The sequence below is a fragment of the Myotis yumanensis genome, unplaced genomic scaffold, assembly GCF_028538775.1.
Source record: "Myotis yumanensis isolate MYYU_CA2020_CCGP unplaced genomic scaffold, mMyoYum1.0.hap1 SCAF_10, whole genome shotgun sequence".
NCBI classification, from domain to species: Eukaryota; Metazoa; Chordata; class Mammalia; order Chiroptera; family Vespertilionidae; genus Myotis; species Myotis yumanensis.
In genome coordinates, this window is record NW_027223761.1 from 6,433,832 (window position 1) to 6,448,675 (window position 14,844).

The window sequence follows — 14,844 nt, forward strand, 5'->3', positions numbered from 1 at the left end:
GGCTTGTAACCCGAATTTTAGCTCGCAACTCAAAGCAAAAAATCGGCCGAGAGACGGCTCGTATCTCGAAAAACTCGTTAGTCGGGACACTCGTAAGTCAAGGCCCCACTGTATTGAAGCATCTTTACTAAAAACTTTCTTTAAAGCTAGAGATCAGAAACAGTAAATGTGCCAGACACTGAGCTTTAAGACAATGTTTCACTTTGAGAGGTATTTTTCCAACTTTATAGATGAAAAACCAAGGCTCTGAGGAGTTCATTAAGACTGATTAGATAGTAAACATTCAGTCTCTGATCCCAGAGTTTTGTTTTTTTTAGGATATTTTTTCCATTGATTTATAGAGAGAGTAGGAGGGAGGGAGGAGAGGGAGAGAGAAACATCGGTGACTGGTGAAAGAGACACAATTGGTTGCCTCCTGCATACGCCCCTGCTGGGGTACATGCCCTTGACCAGGAATCAAACTTTCGACCCTTTGGTCCAAGGGCCAATGCTCTAACCATTGCCAGGGCTGATTCCAGAGCTTTTTAACTATTTACTGGTTACGCTATCTCTGGGGATCTTAAAAACCAACTTTTTTTTTTTTAATCCTCACCCAAGGATATTTTTCCAGTGATTTTTAGAGAGAGGGAAAGACAGAGAGAAATAGCAATGTGAGAGAAACACGTCGATTGGTTGCCTCCTGCACGTGCCCCAACCAGGACCCAGGCCAGGGAGGATCCTGCAACTGAGGTATGTGCTCTTGACCTGAATTGACAGGCAGATGCTCTATCCACTGAGCCAAACCGGCTAAGGCTAGACCAACTTCTTTATTTTGATTCAGACCTCCACTTTTTGGGACATCCCCACTTCCTCCTTAACATTTAAGGAGTGCAGAAAAATTGAAAATAATTTAGTTGACGAGACTACAGAGTTCTCTTTTCACTCACTGAAGTCTCACAGAAGAAGTTGGTGGTCTGGATTTTGACTCTCAGCATTTGTTGGGCCTTAGCTTTGCTCAAGAAGGCAGAGATTTGTTAATACCTTATTAAGGCACCAGCTTGTTCCAGCCAGGGATGCTCTACTCAATGATTCTAGAAGGAATTTTTCTTTCCTTCTTCTCATCTATCACTCTTCCCTTCTCCCTGCCATTACAATTGAAGCCATGTAATTCATAATTCTAGTGGCCTTCTTGGGGACTTCCCCAAGCTCTATTCTCCTTGAAAATGGCCTTTTTTTTTTTTTTTTTTTAGGACAAAACAGTAAACCCTATGATATACTCTTGCCAACCGCAGCCATTGTGATTGTGGGGGAATCACTAGCCGTCTGCTTATCTTTTATCTCACCCTGCACATCTGCCTTAGAATACTAACAAAGCTGGCTTGTGGAGAAACCATTGTGTATGTGTCTATTTTTTTTATTTTTTAAAATACATTTTTATTGATTTCAGAGAGGAAGGGAGAGGGAGAGAGAGAGAGAAACATCAATGCTGAGAGAGAATCATTGATCAGCTGCCACCTGCACACCACCTACTGGGGATTGAGCCCGCAACCTAGGCATATGCCCTTGACCGGAATCGAACCTGGGACTTTTTAGTCCGCAGGTCGATGCTCTATCCACTGAGCCAAACCGGCTAGGGCTGTGTATGTCTCTTTAAACATCATTTCTCCCATTGCAGACTAGTCAACAAATGGTTTTCAACTGGAAAAGACCTAGCTGCAACCGGACAAGCCTTTATTTGCGGTCCTGTCCCAAAATAAGTATTAACTATTATTGTTCTTGGATTCTTCTTAGGTTTCCTCCCAGCACACTCACCTGAGTTAAACCTGTAGAAGGCACGTGTTTGCTGAAGGTGAGCAACTCAGATAAGGACTAATTAGTTAAGGGGCTCTGGACCTTAAGATAAAGGGCAAGACCAAGTTGACCTACAGCAAGAGGCCTCCTTCTCTCTGTTTGCCCCCAAGTATCCCGTGGGCTACAGGGATGAGTGGAAAGAAAATAAAGGCACTTACTCTGCAAATAGCAATGAGGCCCAACGCTTACTTCATCTGACAAATGACACAAATCTTTCCAACTTAACAACAAAACAAGCTGCTGCATTTTCTATACCTACAGAGACCCAGATGCCTACGGGATCACATCTGGTGGTGCCAGTGTGGGAGACTTGTAAATACCTACTGTCGTTTGAAAGACTTAATAATAAGGCTGTCGACCTGATAAAGTTTTGGTAAAGGCCTTGCTATCAGTGCTCTGAAAACCTAAGAAGTCTGAACAAAACTGATATCAGAGTAAAGACTATTTCGCAACGACTGGAATGCAAGAGGGTGATACCATACGAACAAATCTTCGCTGGTGAGCTGCTGCTGTTGCAGAGTGCTGCTCTCCTCTCTGTGCGAGTGACCGTGCGAGCTCGGAGTGTCCGTCCGTCTTTAAAATGCTACCTGGCACTTGCGCTTGTTCCGGAAGGATGTTGTGAAACCAAGCACAGAATGTCCGTAAAACTCCCAGAGTTTGCATGCAGGACAGCCCAGAGTGGTAACAAATAATGCCTGGGGTTTAATCCGTGCCTTTATGCCAGAATGCAAACCTTGGTAGGAAGGGAAGGTACCATCATTTCAACTGTCTTTCTCCAAAGCCTCCCTAAAAGAGTGGGAGGTTGTGTTTGCCGGTTGTAGGATTCACACTCCATGCCTTTCCTCTCCCCGCATCGGCCCATCCCAGGCATCGGCGGGGACAGAGTGGAAACCAAGGCAGGAGGAGGGGACCCGGGTGCCGCCTCTCGGCGAGCGTGCCGTCCGGCCAGTGGCGCGGCCGCGGATGCGCAACGCCCCAGCCGAGGTCCTGGAGGGGATGCATCGTCTCAACGGGCCCCAAAGCACGAGACCGGCGGGGGGAGGCCCCGATCGCGGCGGGGCTGCTCGCACGGCGTCGCTCAGCTCCCTCCGGCCGCGCTCCGTCGACGTCCCCTGCCCGCCAGCCCGTCGGGCCGCTGTCGAGCCGCGGGAGCCCGTTCGTGGGCAGGGCCGGCGCGCCTCGGGCGGCCGCTGCCCCGTCGCTGACCCTCGCGCGAAGCTGCGCGCACCGAGAGGAGACATCTTCCCGGCTGGGCCTCCCCGCCCGCCTCGGCCCCGGGGCAGAGATGCCAACCTGCGGCCGGGGGCGGCCCGCGCACCCCTCCGTGGAGGGCGCCCCGACTCGCCGGGGGCGGGGTCACGTCCCACCCGGGCCGCCGGGGGCACCGGCGCTGCGGAAACCTGAGCGTGGCCGAGGAGCGGGGGCTTCCAGGGCCACCTACCCGGCGCCTCGGGCCTGCCGTGGGCGCGCCGGCTCCCGCCGCCCCCGGGCCGTCGCGGAGACCACGGGGGCGCCTGGTACCTGTGGACGCCCTTGTCTAGCGCCTGGAGTCCCCCCCCCGCTGCCCCCGGGTCGCCGACACCAGGACAGACATGCTACTCCCGGTTCCTGCCCCTTCGGAGCGGCGAGGAGCGGGTGAGGCGGGGCCAGGCCGCTGCACCGAGAAGCGCCCCCCGAGCCGAGGGTGGACGGGTCCCGCGGCGGGGGCGCCGGGCCTGCCCGGGGATGGCGGACAGGTTGGCTTCGGCCCACTGGCGGGCGCAAGGGGAGGGCAGCAGACGGGGAGGCGTCCCTTCCCCGCGCCCCCTCGCCCTGGGCAGGCCCGAGCGGGGCGCCCAGGTCGGGTTGGCCGGGCCCAGCGTCCTGACCCCGGGAGACCCCGCTTTGAGGCGGGCAACGGCCGCCCCGGCCCAGGCCGCCCGGACCGCAGGTTGTGTGACTGTGACCGGCTGGCTGGGGCGGTTGCAGGGGAACCAGGCGCTGCTCCCACTGCTGGGGGGTGGTTGTGCTTTGTGGGGGGTCGGGGGTCACCACCCTCCGGGGAGAGGTGGGGGAGGGCCGCGGGCGCAGCTGGCCGCGAGGGGCGGGGTCACAGAGGCGAAGTGTACGTGTGTGTCTGTGTGTTAGAACCAGGCGTGTGGGGGGAGAGCGCGCGGAGGAGGCACGGTGGCCTGCGCGCAGGCGCGAGCAGCGGGCCGGCCCGAGCTCTGGAAGGAAGCCCGCGGGGAGTGGGGGCAGCGGGCCTGCGAGAGGGCCAGCAGCCGACGCGAGGGCGGGGGGGCCAGGGAGCCGCGTCGGCGTCGCCGGGCGCGGGCGTTTAGAGGCCGACGCATCCGCGCGTGCGCGCGCCGGCGGAGTGTCCGCGTAGAGGAGAGTGACGCGTGCGCGTGCGCGTGCGCGCTCACGTGCGCCCGGGAGAGCGGTAAGAGCGTAGGGAGGCTTGAAGGGGAGTGGGGGGTGGAGAGGCGAGTCGGAGGAGGGGTGGGGAGGCGGCGCCTGCGCAGTGCGCCGCGGAGGAGCTGTGTGTATGTGAGAGTCTGACGGGTTCAAAATGGCGGCGGCTGCTTCAGCGGCTCCTCCTGTGTGAGGGAAACAACACCCCTCCCCGGCATCAGCGGCGGCAGCAGCGGCGGCTGCGGCTCGCAGAGCACCTTCCCGGCGGCTGGGCCTGTCGCCGCTCTGTCTCTTCTGGGCAAGGGGCGCACCGGGAGGAGGAGCAACGCCAGGGGGCCCATCCCCCGGAATCCCTTCTCTGCGACTGGGGAGTAACCGGGGGCTCGTCCCGCAGCGCGGAGCCCGGGCTGAGGGGGAGACGCGAGGGGAGCCCGGGCCCCCAGCCCGGCGCGCCTTGCCGCTCCCGCCCTCTCTGCCCCCCGGGGCCGGGGCCCGCGTTCCGGGGGGCCGGGGCGGCGCGGGGAGCCTCGGGCCGGCCGGTCTCAGCTGATCGGCCGCCGATCTCGGGCTCCGGAGACGGTCAGGCGGCTGCTGGCCGCGGGCACGGCGAGGAGGGTGCTTCCCGCGGCCGGGGCCGGCCCGGGTCTCGGGCTCCGGCTGCTGACCGCTGGCCCGGGGGAGGCGGGGGCGCCCCGGGCTCGGCGCCGAGGGGTCGCGCTCCCCTCTCCTGACGCCTCCGACTCCCGGTCTCCAAAGCCAGAAGAGGAGGTTTGATTCGGCAACTGTTTCCTCTCTTTTCCGGGTCGTTCTGACCCTTTCTGGATACTGGGTTGATCCACGGGGGAAAAAAAAACGAAGACGACGATTGGGATTTAATTTTTTTCCTCTCAGTTTTTGGAATCTTTTACTTTTGGTCAAGAACTCAAGAGCAAAACCCCCGGTGAGATTTCCCTCTCTACCCTCCCCCCCTTTGGAAGTTTGGTTCTCTGTGTTATCTAAAGACTTAATGTAAAGTTTCTATTTCTTTTTCCGATGGGCGAACCATTGAAACGCCTTTCCCGGGGGAGCCCGGCGCGATTTGTCGTTTTCTGCTCTCCGGCCCCGGCGACCCTCCGGCCCCGGCGACCCTCGCCCAGGGGGTGCAGACGCGGTTCCCTCCCGGCTGGGGGCGAGGGCTTCCCCCGGAGAGCTCTGCCGCGGACTGTGCGCGCAAACTGTGTCACCGGGTCCTCCGGTCTCGCAGCAGTTTTGAAAGGATGCTATTAACGTGGCGGTAATGTAGTTAGAAAAACAAATCTGCATTCCCTATGGAAGCCATCATCTATAAGAGTATTGAGAAAAACAGAAAAACCATTCTTGGTATTATGGGTCCGTTGCGCAAACCTGTCTTTATTTAATTTTTGGAAAAGATGTATTTGCTTATATCTATAGGTAGAACCGTTTGTTTTTATTTATTTTTTTTACCCAGAAGTGTCTGATGGAATTTTTGTTCCTGATGTGCAACTCTTGAATTTCAGAGTTGTACACATCTTGGGTTGGGTTTGGGAATGAAAAGATCCTTAGGAAGGAAGATGAAGATTGTTGCTTTCTAGAGGGGTATGGGAAAGTGTTTTGAAGTCTTTCTTCAAATCCTAATTTCTTGTCCTCTTTTTATATGGTTAGTCTGCCCTTCTTTCCTCTAGTTTCTAATTACCAGTGAGAGAGAACTAACTTGGTTAGGATCTGGATTACTTCAGTACCTGCTTCACCTGGTCAGTGCGCGCCCCCCCCCCCCTTTTTTTAAAATTTTTTTTGCTAATGCTGCCATGAAGGGGATCCTTGCTAATTGTATCCTGTGGGGAGAAACAAGTGGTGTGGCCCGACCACAAGGAACTGAAACCAGCATCTCCTATTGCTTAGGCCTTGGACTGTTGTAATTTGATTAATGTTGGTCATGACATGGAACCACTTGCCCAAGAGCAGAGAGGTCCCAAACAGATGAAGAGGAACCAGATTTCTCCGAGAGCCTTTAACTTACACATATTTTAAACACTTTTTTTTCCGTGGAAAGAAAGGTTGAGTTTGAGTTCTCATCTCTGCTCATATCATTATTCTTCAGTGTTGCAATCAATCTGGTTCCTAAGGAGGAAGAGGAAGGCAGCCCTGGAGTGGTTTCTTTACAGTAATTTCAACAGAAGAGTGAGAGATGGAACCCGAAGAAGAAAGGATTCGTTACAGCCAGAGATTGGTTAGTATTTTCTTGTTATATTTTTTTTCCAGTCTTGACGTAGAATAACTATAATGTTTCCATTTGTGAACATACTGTGATTACAACTTTTCAGGTGGCTTTTCTGTACACTAGAGGAGGAGAGAAGGTATATTATGACTACCTCATTTGGGTTTTAGGCCAAGTAGTTAGAACCTTCATATTCATCTTGTTTGGAAATGGAGTTATATGTAGCCTTTAACTTCTATAAAAACCATTGTAAATCCGAAGACTTTTTGGATTACAACTTTCAAGGATTCCTAATTTTGCAATACTGACATTGTAATAATTCAAATTAAGTTAGAATGTAAATTTCAGAGGCAAACCTGTTTGAGGAAGGATAGTTTGATATAGTTTTTTAAAGATTATGGTGTGCCAGGTTTTGTGGCCTTGAGCTGGGGAGTAAAACTATTGAGTCTTTTTCTTTTTTTAAACAAATTAATACTTGGATAGGTTTGGAAGGAAGGGGGGGATTGAGAAAAGGTAAAATACTGGATGCTGATGAAGTTCTGTATTTTGGGAGGAATGTATGATACATGACATCTTGTTGAAGGAAATTTTTACTTAGTAATGATTTGGAGGGAGTTAGTTTGTATGTGCATATGAATATGCATGTGCTCCTTTAGGCCCTGCTTTCTTCTCAAGGTTTCCCTATTGGACTTTAAGAATTTGATTTTGCTTCCCTAGTCAGAGAGCTTTATTAATATTCTCACCATATATTTATTTCAGAAATTTGAATTTGTCTTTGTAGAGTAGAGTATGAGGAAAGCCACAAAATTGTGTTTATTATGTGAAATTTGGTGAATTGAAAGACCTAGAAGACACTAAAGGAATTTATGGTGGTTTTATTTGGCTCTGTTTTTTAGACTTAGTTTGGAGGGGGAAAAAGAGTAATTCTTTAATCCATTTGTTGATGGTCTCCACTCTTTTTGAGAAAAGACTACATTTTTTCCCCTTGATGTGATTGGTAAAAAGGTGTGGAGTGTATTGGCAAGTATATCCAGCAGGTATGTGTTCTGGCAAGCCTTATTTTAGAGACTTGCCTCTTCTAATTCATGTGTTGAGATTATATTTCTTTATCTTTAACTTTTCAGAGTAAAGTGTATCAGTAGTGGGATTTTGTACATTTAGGAATTATTTTGTTTTGACTTTTCTTGAATTAAACTTTCTTTGGGGAAAAAAGATTATGCTTATCATGTCAAACTTATAGAATTGTTGACTTGCTACATACATATCTAAGGGATATTGGGATCCAGTCTTTCAAAGGAAGAGCCTTTCATCAAACAAAAGTTTTCACATTTTTTAAACAAGGTAGTTGTAGGGAGATACAAGAAATCTATAATTTTTGTCCTGGTAAGATTTTGTTTGTTTGTTTGTTAATTATAGTGATTGCTACCTGTTGCACAGTTAATCCTTTCCTTATCTAACCTTTTTTTTTTTCTCTTGGTTCATGTGCAATTGTAGTCATTTTATGTAAGAAGGTACACCACATATTTGGGGGATCTTTCTTACTTAGAATTTTGGGTGATAATTTTGAAGTTTAGGGTGACATGTTTTCCTTTCTAAGATTACATGACAAAATTATATCTGAAGTGTAAATCCTTTCCATAGCATAACTTTTGATAAGAGAGCATATTGGTGGATTATTTATGTGGCAGTTTGCCTACCGTACTTTTAATAATATCTCTTCGGTGACTGCACATATTACAGAATTCTCTACTGATTAAGGTAGATATTATTTGAACAATTTTAAGACCAACATAAAGGCATAAAGGCTAATCTTTATAGTGATATATATATATATATTTTAACACCTTGTCTATCTTTAAAGTAGGTCATAGTGTAGAACTTAGGTTGTTTTGCAGTAATTGGCCATGGAACATAAAGTGTGAAAGACAAAATGACAGGTTTATCAATTTGGCTTGGTCATTAAAGTTTGTGTTGATCTCATACAGTATATGTTTGTCAAATTTAATTGAATCAGGTAGTACATTGACTATACTATTGTTGACTGTTACTTCATGTTATTTTTTGGGACAGAACCTAAATGTTCTAAACTCATTTAGAAACAAGAATGACTTTTTTGTATTTAAAACCCTTTGCCTATCTTTTTTTAAAAAAATGTATTTTTATTGATTTTAGAGAGGAAGGGAGAGGGAGAGAGAGATAGAAACATCAGTGATGAGAGAGAATCATTGATCGGCTGCCTTCTGCACACACCACACTGGGGATTGAGCCCACAACTGTGGTATGTGCCCTAATCGGGACTTGAACTGTGACCTTCCAGTTCATAGGTCGATGCTCAACCACTGAGCCATGCCAGACAGACATTATTATTATTATTTTATTTGAGAGAGAGAGAAACATTGATGTGAGAGAGACACATTGTTTGGTTGCCTCCGTATGACACCCTCCCCCCCACCCCCCACCATATTACCTAGTACCCCTAACTGGGAATAAAACCTGTGACCTTTCAGTGCACTGGCAGATGCTCCAACCAACTGAGCCATGTCGGCCAGGGCGATCCTTTACCTATCTTTAAAAAAAAAAAGTTGTATGGGTACTAATAAGAATGCTATATTCATGATTGAATAAATCCTTTTACTGACATAGCTATTTCAAGCACACAGGATGAATTTGGTAAGATTTGATAGGTTTATATCATCTTTATGACAAGTAATTTTTAAAAAAATCAGAAATAACTAGTTTTTTAAGGTTGGCTTATCTTTTACCAAACTATTATTTACTTATTACATGTGGAAGAGAATTGTACCTTTGAAGATGATGTGTATGTGTAGATTTGGGTATTGACTCTACTTTCTGGAACCAGAAAACTTATTTTTGTAGTATAGGAAATGACATGAGAGGGTAAATATTGTTTAGCTTTTTTATTTTATTTTATATTTTATTTTTATTTTTTAAATTTATATTTATTGTTGATAGTATTACAGATGTCCCCATTGTTAGTTTGTCTTTTTTTCCCATTGACCCCCTCCACCCAGCACCCGCACCTCCCAGGCCTTCACCACACTATTATCTGTGTCCATTGACTGCATATATGCATCTAAGTTTCCTGGTTAATGAACAAAATAAACTGATGAACAAAATAGATCCTGTTTGGCTTTTTCAAAGCAAGACATAGACTTTTGTTTTGTTAACCCTCACCCTAGGATATTTTTTCCATTGATTTTTTTTTTTAAGAGCGAGTGGAAGAGAGGGAGGAGAGAGAAACATCAACTTGGGGAGGGAAGGAATGAACCTTCAACCCAGGTACATGTCCTTGACTGGGAATTGAACTCAAGGGTCCAGAGGCTGATGCTCCAACCACTGAGCCATGTCAACCAGGGCTAGATGAAAAACATTAGTAGTTTCAATGTATGGATTCCTAGAATAAAGCCAGATAGATCTCCAAGTCAAATTGGTATACCTGAGGAGAGGAACAGAAACTTCAGTTTTAATGATGGGTGGATATTTGATTGTCTAGAGGTAAAGATGATTTATTTTTGTATTTTAATAAATTTAGATGTAGGACCTTATTAAGAAACATTGACTGGTACTAAAGATGGAACTTTTTTTTTCTTCATTTGATTTCAGGAGCTCAAGTATTGGAGTAGTTTTGGATGTTTGTGACTCTCCATTTACATTTAAGTTCATTTATAGGGAATGTTCAGCATAATATCTTAGAGTTCCTTAATCTAAAATGTTAGTTAAGTCCTTAGCAATTATAATTGATGATCTTTTAGGTTTTTGAAATCACACCAATTTTGAGTAATCCTTATTGCATAGAAAATCAGGGGCAAAATAATGTGCATTTAAAGTAAATGCTTAATGCCCAGCCAGTGTAGCTCAGTGGTTGAGTGTCAACCAATGAACCGGGAAAGTCATGGTTTGATTCTTGGTCAGAGCACATGCCCAGGTTTTGGGCTCAATCCCCAGTGGTGGGGGGAGGGGTGCAGGAGGCAGCCAATCAATGATTCTCATCATTGATGTTTCTCTCTCTCCCTCTCTCTTCCTCTCTGAAATCAATAAAAATATATTTAAAAATAATAAGTAAAAAATAATTAATACCAATTATTTACAAACCCTGCAAAAAGTAGACAAGGAGGTAACACTGCCTAACTTATCCTATGAGGCATTGCCCAGATACTAAAACCAAACAAAGACATCACAAGAAAACTACAGACCAATATCCCTTATTAATCTATCTATAATAAAAAAGTATAATATGCTAATTAGACTGGACAGCTGGACGACCTTCTGGACGTCCTTCCAGACGACCTTCCAGATGAAGCCAGGGCTGTGAGGGCTGAAGCAAGCTGCCGTGGCTGCGAGGGCCAAGCCCGTTGCACAAATTTTGTGCATCGGGCCTCCAGTGTGTGTGTGTGTGTGTGTGTGTGTGTGTGTATAAGCCTAATATGCAGAGTGTCCCCTCTGGAGTTCAATTGCTTGCTCTGACGTGCGCTGGCCACCAGGGATGGAGCAGAACGAAGGAAGGCCCTGGCTGGCAGCCAGCAGCCGTGGAAGGGAGACCCCAGCCCTGGCAGCCTGCAGCCAGGGAAGGGAGGCCCCGGCAGCAGCTGCTAGAGACCCTACCTGTGCATGAATTTTGTGCACTGGGCCTCTAGTATGAGTATAAAATACTAACCAACCAAATCTAGTAACATGTGGATAGAATCATACACCATGACCAATGGAATTTATCAGAGGAATATAAGGTTGATTCAACATCTAAAAATTAATTGATGTGCCCTAACCGGTTTGGCTCAATGGATAGAGTGTCGGCCTGTGAACTCAAGGGTCCCAGGTTCGATTCTGGTCAAGGGCATGTACCTTGGTTGCGGGCACATACCCAGTAGGGAGTGTGCAGGAGGCAACTGATTGATGTTTCTAACTGTCTATCCCTCTCCCTTCCTCTCTGTAAAAAATCAATAAAATATATTTTAAAAAATGTTAAAAATTAATTGATGTAACATATCAATAGAATTTTTTTTAAAGTTACATGATCATATCAATAGGCACAGAAAAAAAAGCATCTGATAAAATTCAAACCCTTTCCATAAAAACAAAGTAGGAATAAAAAGAAACTTCCTCAACTTGATAAAGGACACCCACAACTAACATCACTTTCTTTTTTCTTAAATTATATTTTTATTGATTTCAGAGAAGAAGGGAGAGGGAGAGAGGGATAGCAACATTAATGATGAGAGAGAATCATTGATTAGCTGCCCCCTGCACGCCCCATACATATGCCCGTACATATGCCCTTGACTGGAATCAAACCCGAGGTCCTTCAGTCTGCGGGCCTACACTCTAACCAGTGAGCAACCCAGCTAGGGCAAGGGATCTAATTATTTTTTGGAGATCCAGAGTAAGGACTATATTTAAGCTCTATTATTTTCTCTTGTTTTATTTTGCTGAGCACCAGTCATTAGCTACCATACGTAAATTTATTTGTGCATCTCTCTCCATTAGTGTAAGTTCCTTGAGAGTTGGGACTTTGTTTTTGTTTATGGTGTATATTGGATGCTTTGAACAGTGTCTGACACAAAGTGTTCAATGAGTAGCCTGAAAAAAGAAGATACTCAGTCTAAACATAGAAAGTGCTCAATAAGTATTTGTTTACGTTGTTGGAAGCCTTCATAAATACTTTTTTGTATTACCAGTTTTCTTGAGTGCTAGGAATAGGCCACTAGAATTGAGGAGAGTTTTGGTGCACAGAGATAAGCAAAATATCTGGGTATTGGATCTTGCAGTGTACATAAGGACCAAAAGTCTCAGTGGTTCTCAACCTGTGGGTCACGACCATCGGAAAACACATACAGTGGGGCCTTGACTTATGAGTGTCCTGACTAACGAGTTTTTCAAGATAAGAGCCGTCTCTCGGCCGATTTTTTGCTTTGAGTTGCGAGCTAAAATTCGGGTTACAAGCCAGCTTCAGATACCCCACCGCTAGTTGGCGCAGCGAACGTCACAGTGAACGCCACAACATCAGCCCAGCATCACATGTCTCACTCGTTCACTTTAATGATTTGACATACGAGTAATTTGAGTTACGATCTCTGTCACGGAACGAATTAAACTCGTAAGTCAAGGTCCCACTGTATAGCATATAAGATATTTACATTACGATTCATAACAGTAGCAAAATTACAGTGATGAAGTAGCAATGAAAATAATTTTATGGTTGGGGGTCACCACAACATGAGGAACTGTATTAAAGGGTCGCGGCATTAGGAAGGTTGAGAACCACTGGAGCTATAACAGATTAAAAACGTATGCTTAATACACATACACGCCAGATGAACACATCTATAATGGTTGGGCCATTAGAAAAAAATAAGAAAATATCTAGTTAAACTTTAAAAACTCAGGGTGAATTTAAGTTCTCCTACCTCTAATCCTGTCCTAAACCCTGTATGTCAAAGTTTTTGCTGACTTTTAAAAATATATATTTTTTTATTGACTCTAGAGAGGAAGGGAGACGGGAGGGGAGGGGGGGGAGAGAGAGAGAGAGAGAGAGAGAAACATCAATAATGAGAGAGAATCATTGTTTGGCTGCCTCCTACATGCCCTCTACTGGGGATTGAGCCCGCAACCCGGGTATGTGCCTTTGACTGGAATCGAACCTGGGACCCTTCAGTCCACAGGCAGACCAAGCCAAACCTAGTAGGGCAAGTTTTTGCTGACTTTTAGACAACCTTTAAGTTGTGAAGTTGCAAGTGATTTTATTCTCCAGGTCATTAAGTCAGGGAATTGATACATTTAGTGTATACCACTCTGAGGGACTTATATTCTTTATTTTATATCCTTTAAAAAACTTTTTTCCTTGGGAAATGGACATACTCAGGTTTCATTAATTTGCTCTGTTTTTCTTATTTTTGGAATAATACTATTTTTGCATTGGCTTTCACATTAAAAAAAAAGTTAAAACTCAATAAATACTTATCATGTGCCAACTAATAGGTTATATTCTTTCATATACATTACCTTATTGTACCCTCAACGCAGTCTTGTAAGGTAGACTGTATAGTTTTAAACCTTAATTTCTTTTAATTATGGAAATGGAAGCTTGGGGAAGGCCTTGATCAACTTGACTAAGATCATAGTTGGTCGGAGTAGAACCCCATGTTTCTTCTTTCGCATCATACCAACTCTCTTGTGGTGCATTTCATACAGAAAACAAATGATACCCACTTCTGTTGTAGGAAGTGGTTAAACTTAGTACTTTCTCTACTTTAAAATTTTCTTCCCTAACAGATGCCTGCTCAATATCCTAAATGAGGTATAAATTTTTGACAGCCGGTGTTTAGTCATATTTTTAAAAAGATCGGCACATTCTTTTTGTGAACTTTTAATTGATTGCACTTAATCTATTAAAACACCAGTATTTGTGTAGTTTGTGTATATGTCAGGCCTTTTATTTATGCATGTCACTCATATCATTGTTTTCTGTTTTAAATTTTAGGTTCTTGGGGGTTTTCTCTATCTGTGAGTACTTGGTAAAAACTTAAAACCATAAAGATAAAGGCAGCAGATAGTGACCAAACGTGGTTTTGGCAAATACAGTGGTGAAGGCCTCCTTCAGGTAGGTAGAGAGGAGGAGGGAAGAGGGTGGCCTTTTAGGAGGTAAAGACAGCAGAAGCTGTATTATGGAGTGGGAAGTCTATAAGGTCTATTCTGAAGATATCCATGAGATTAGTAGGATAAAAGTAGATTTGTTTTGGGAGGGAGGCACTGTTCATAGGGTTGGGCACACATTTTAAACAATTACGAAAAGCCACGTGTGGAAAATAGCCGTAAGTTGTGGCTTATTTTTAACCGAGTAGTAATTTGATCAAAATTTTAGAAGTAATAGTTTTTCAGTTTTAGTTCTGGAAGAATACTGAAATAAGTTACCTCTTAAGGTGAAAGGTACCTGAACTCTAGGGCAGTGGTTCTTGAAGTGTGGTCCTCTCACCAGCAGCATAAGCATTATCTGGGTATCTGGGAACATATTAGTTACACGCATTTTTGGATCCTCCCCATACTTACTAAATCAGAATCTCTGAGGTTAGGGACCAGCAAAATGTGTTTTAACAAGCTAGGTGATTCTGATGCATGCAAAAGTTTGAGAACCACTGCTTTGGGGTATAAGTAGTAGAACTGGAAAGTAAGGGGTGGAAGGAAGCAAGACATGTTGTCAGTGAAGGACTTAAAACTTGATGACTGCTGGATAGCAATGTGCTATGATGGAAAAGAGTGCTTGATTAGGGATCATGAACCCTGAGTACTAGTAGTAAGTCTATCACCAGTTGTGGTTTTAACAAGAGTACTGACATGTCATTGAGGGAGTTATAATAACTGATTTTTGAGGATTTTGGAGGCAAAGGCAGTTG

General features: G+C 45.4%; 1 protein-coding gene across 5 annotated transcripts in view; it reads left to right on the forward strand.

Moving 5' to 3' along the window:
• The first annotated feature begins 3,422 nt into the window (after positions 1-3,422).
• Positions 3,423-14,844, forward strand: part of KDM2A (lysine demethylase 2A) — an 89,303-nt gene continuing 77,881 nt past the window's right edge. The window contains exons 1-3 of one of the 5 annotated variants that reach the window (XM_070427632.1): positions 4,321-5,164; positions 6,323-6,451; positions 13,935-14,054. Coding sequence is in view for 3 of the 5 variants with exons in the window: in XM_070427631.1 (XP_070283732.1) it covers positions 6,410-6,451 (42 nt within the window). In the remaining 2 variants the exon portion in view is untranslated. Of the gene's footprint in view, positions 3,466-4,319; positions 5,165-6,322; positions 6,452-7,245; positions 7,477-13,934; positions 14,055-14,844 lie in introns of those variants that run through there. The other 4 variants (XM_070427631.1, XM_070427634.1, XM_070427630.1 and 1 more) reach the window with 4 other exon arrangements.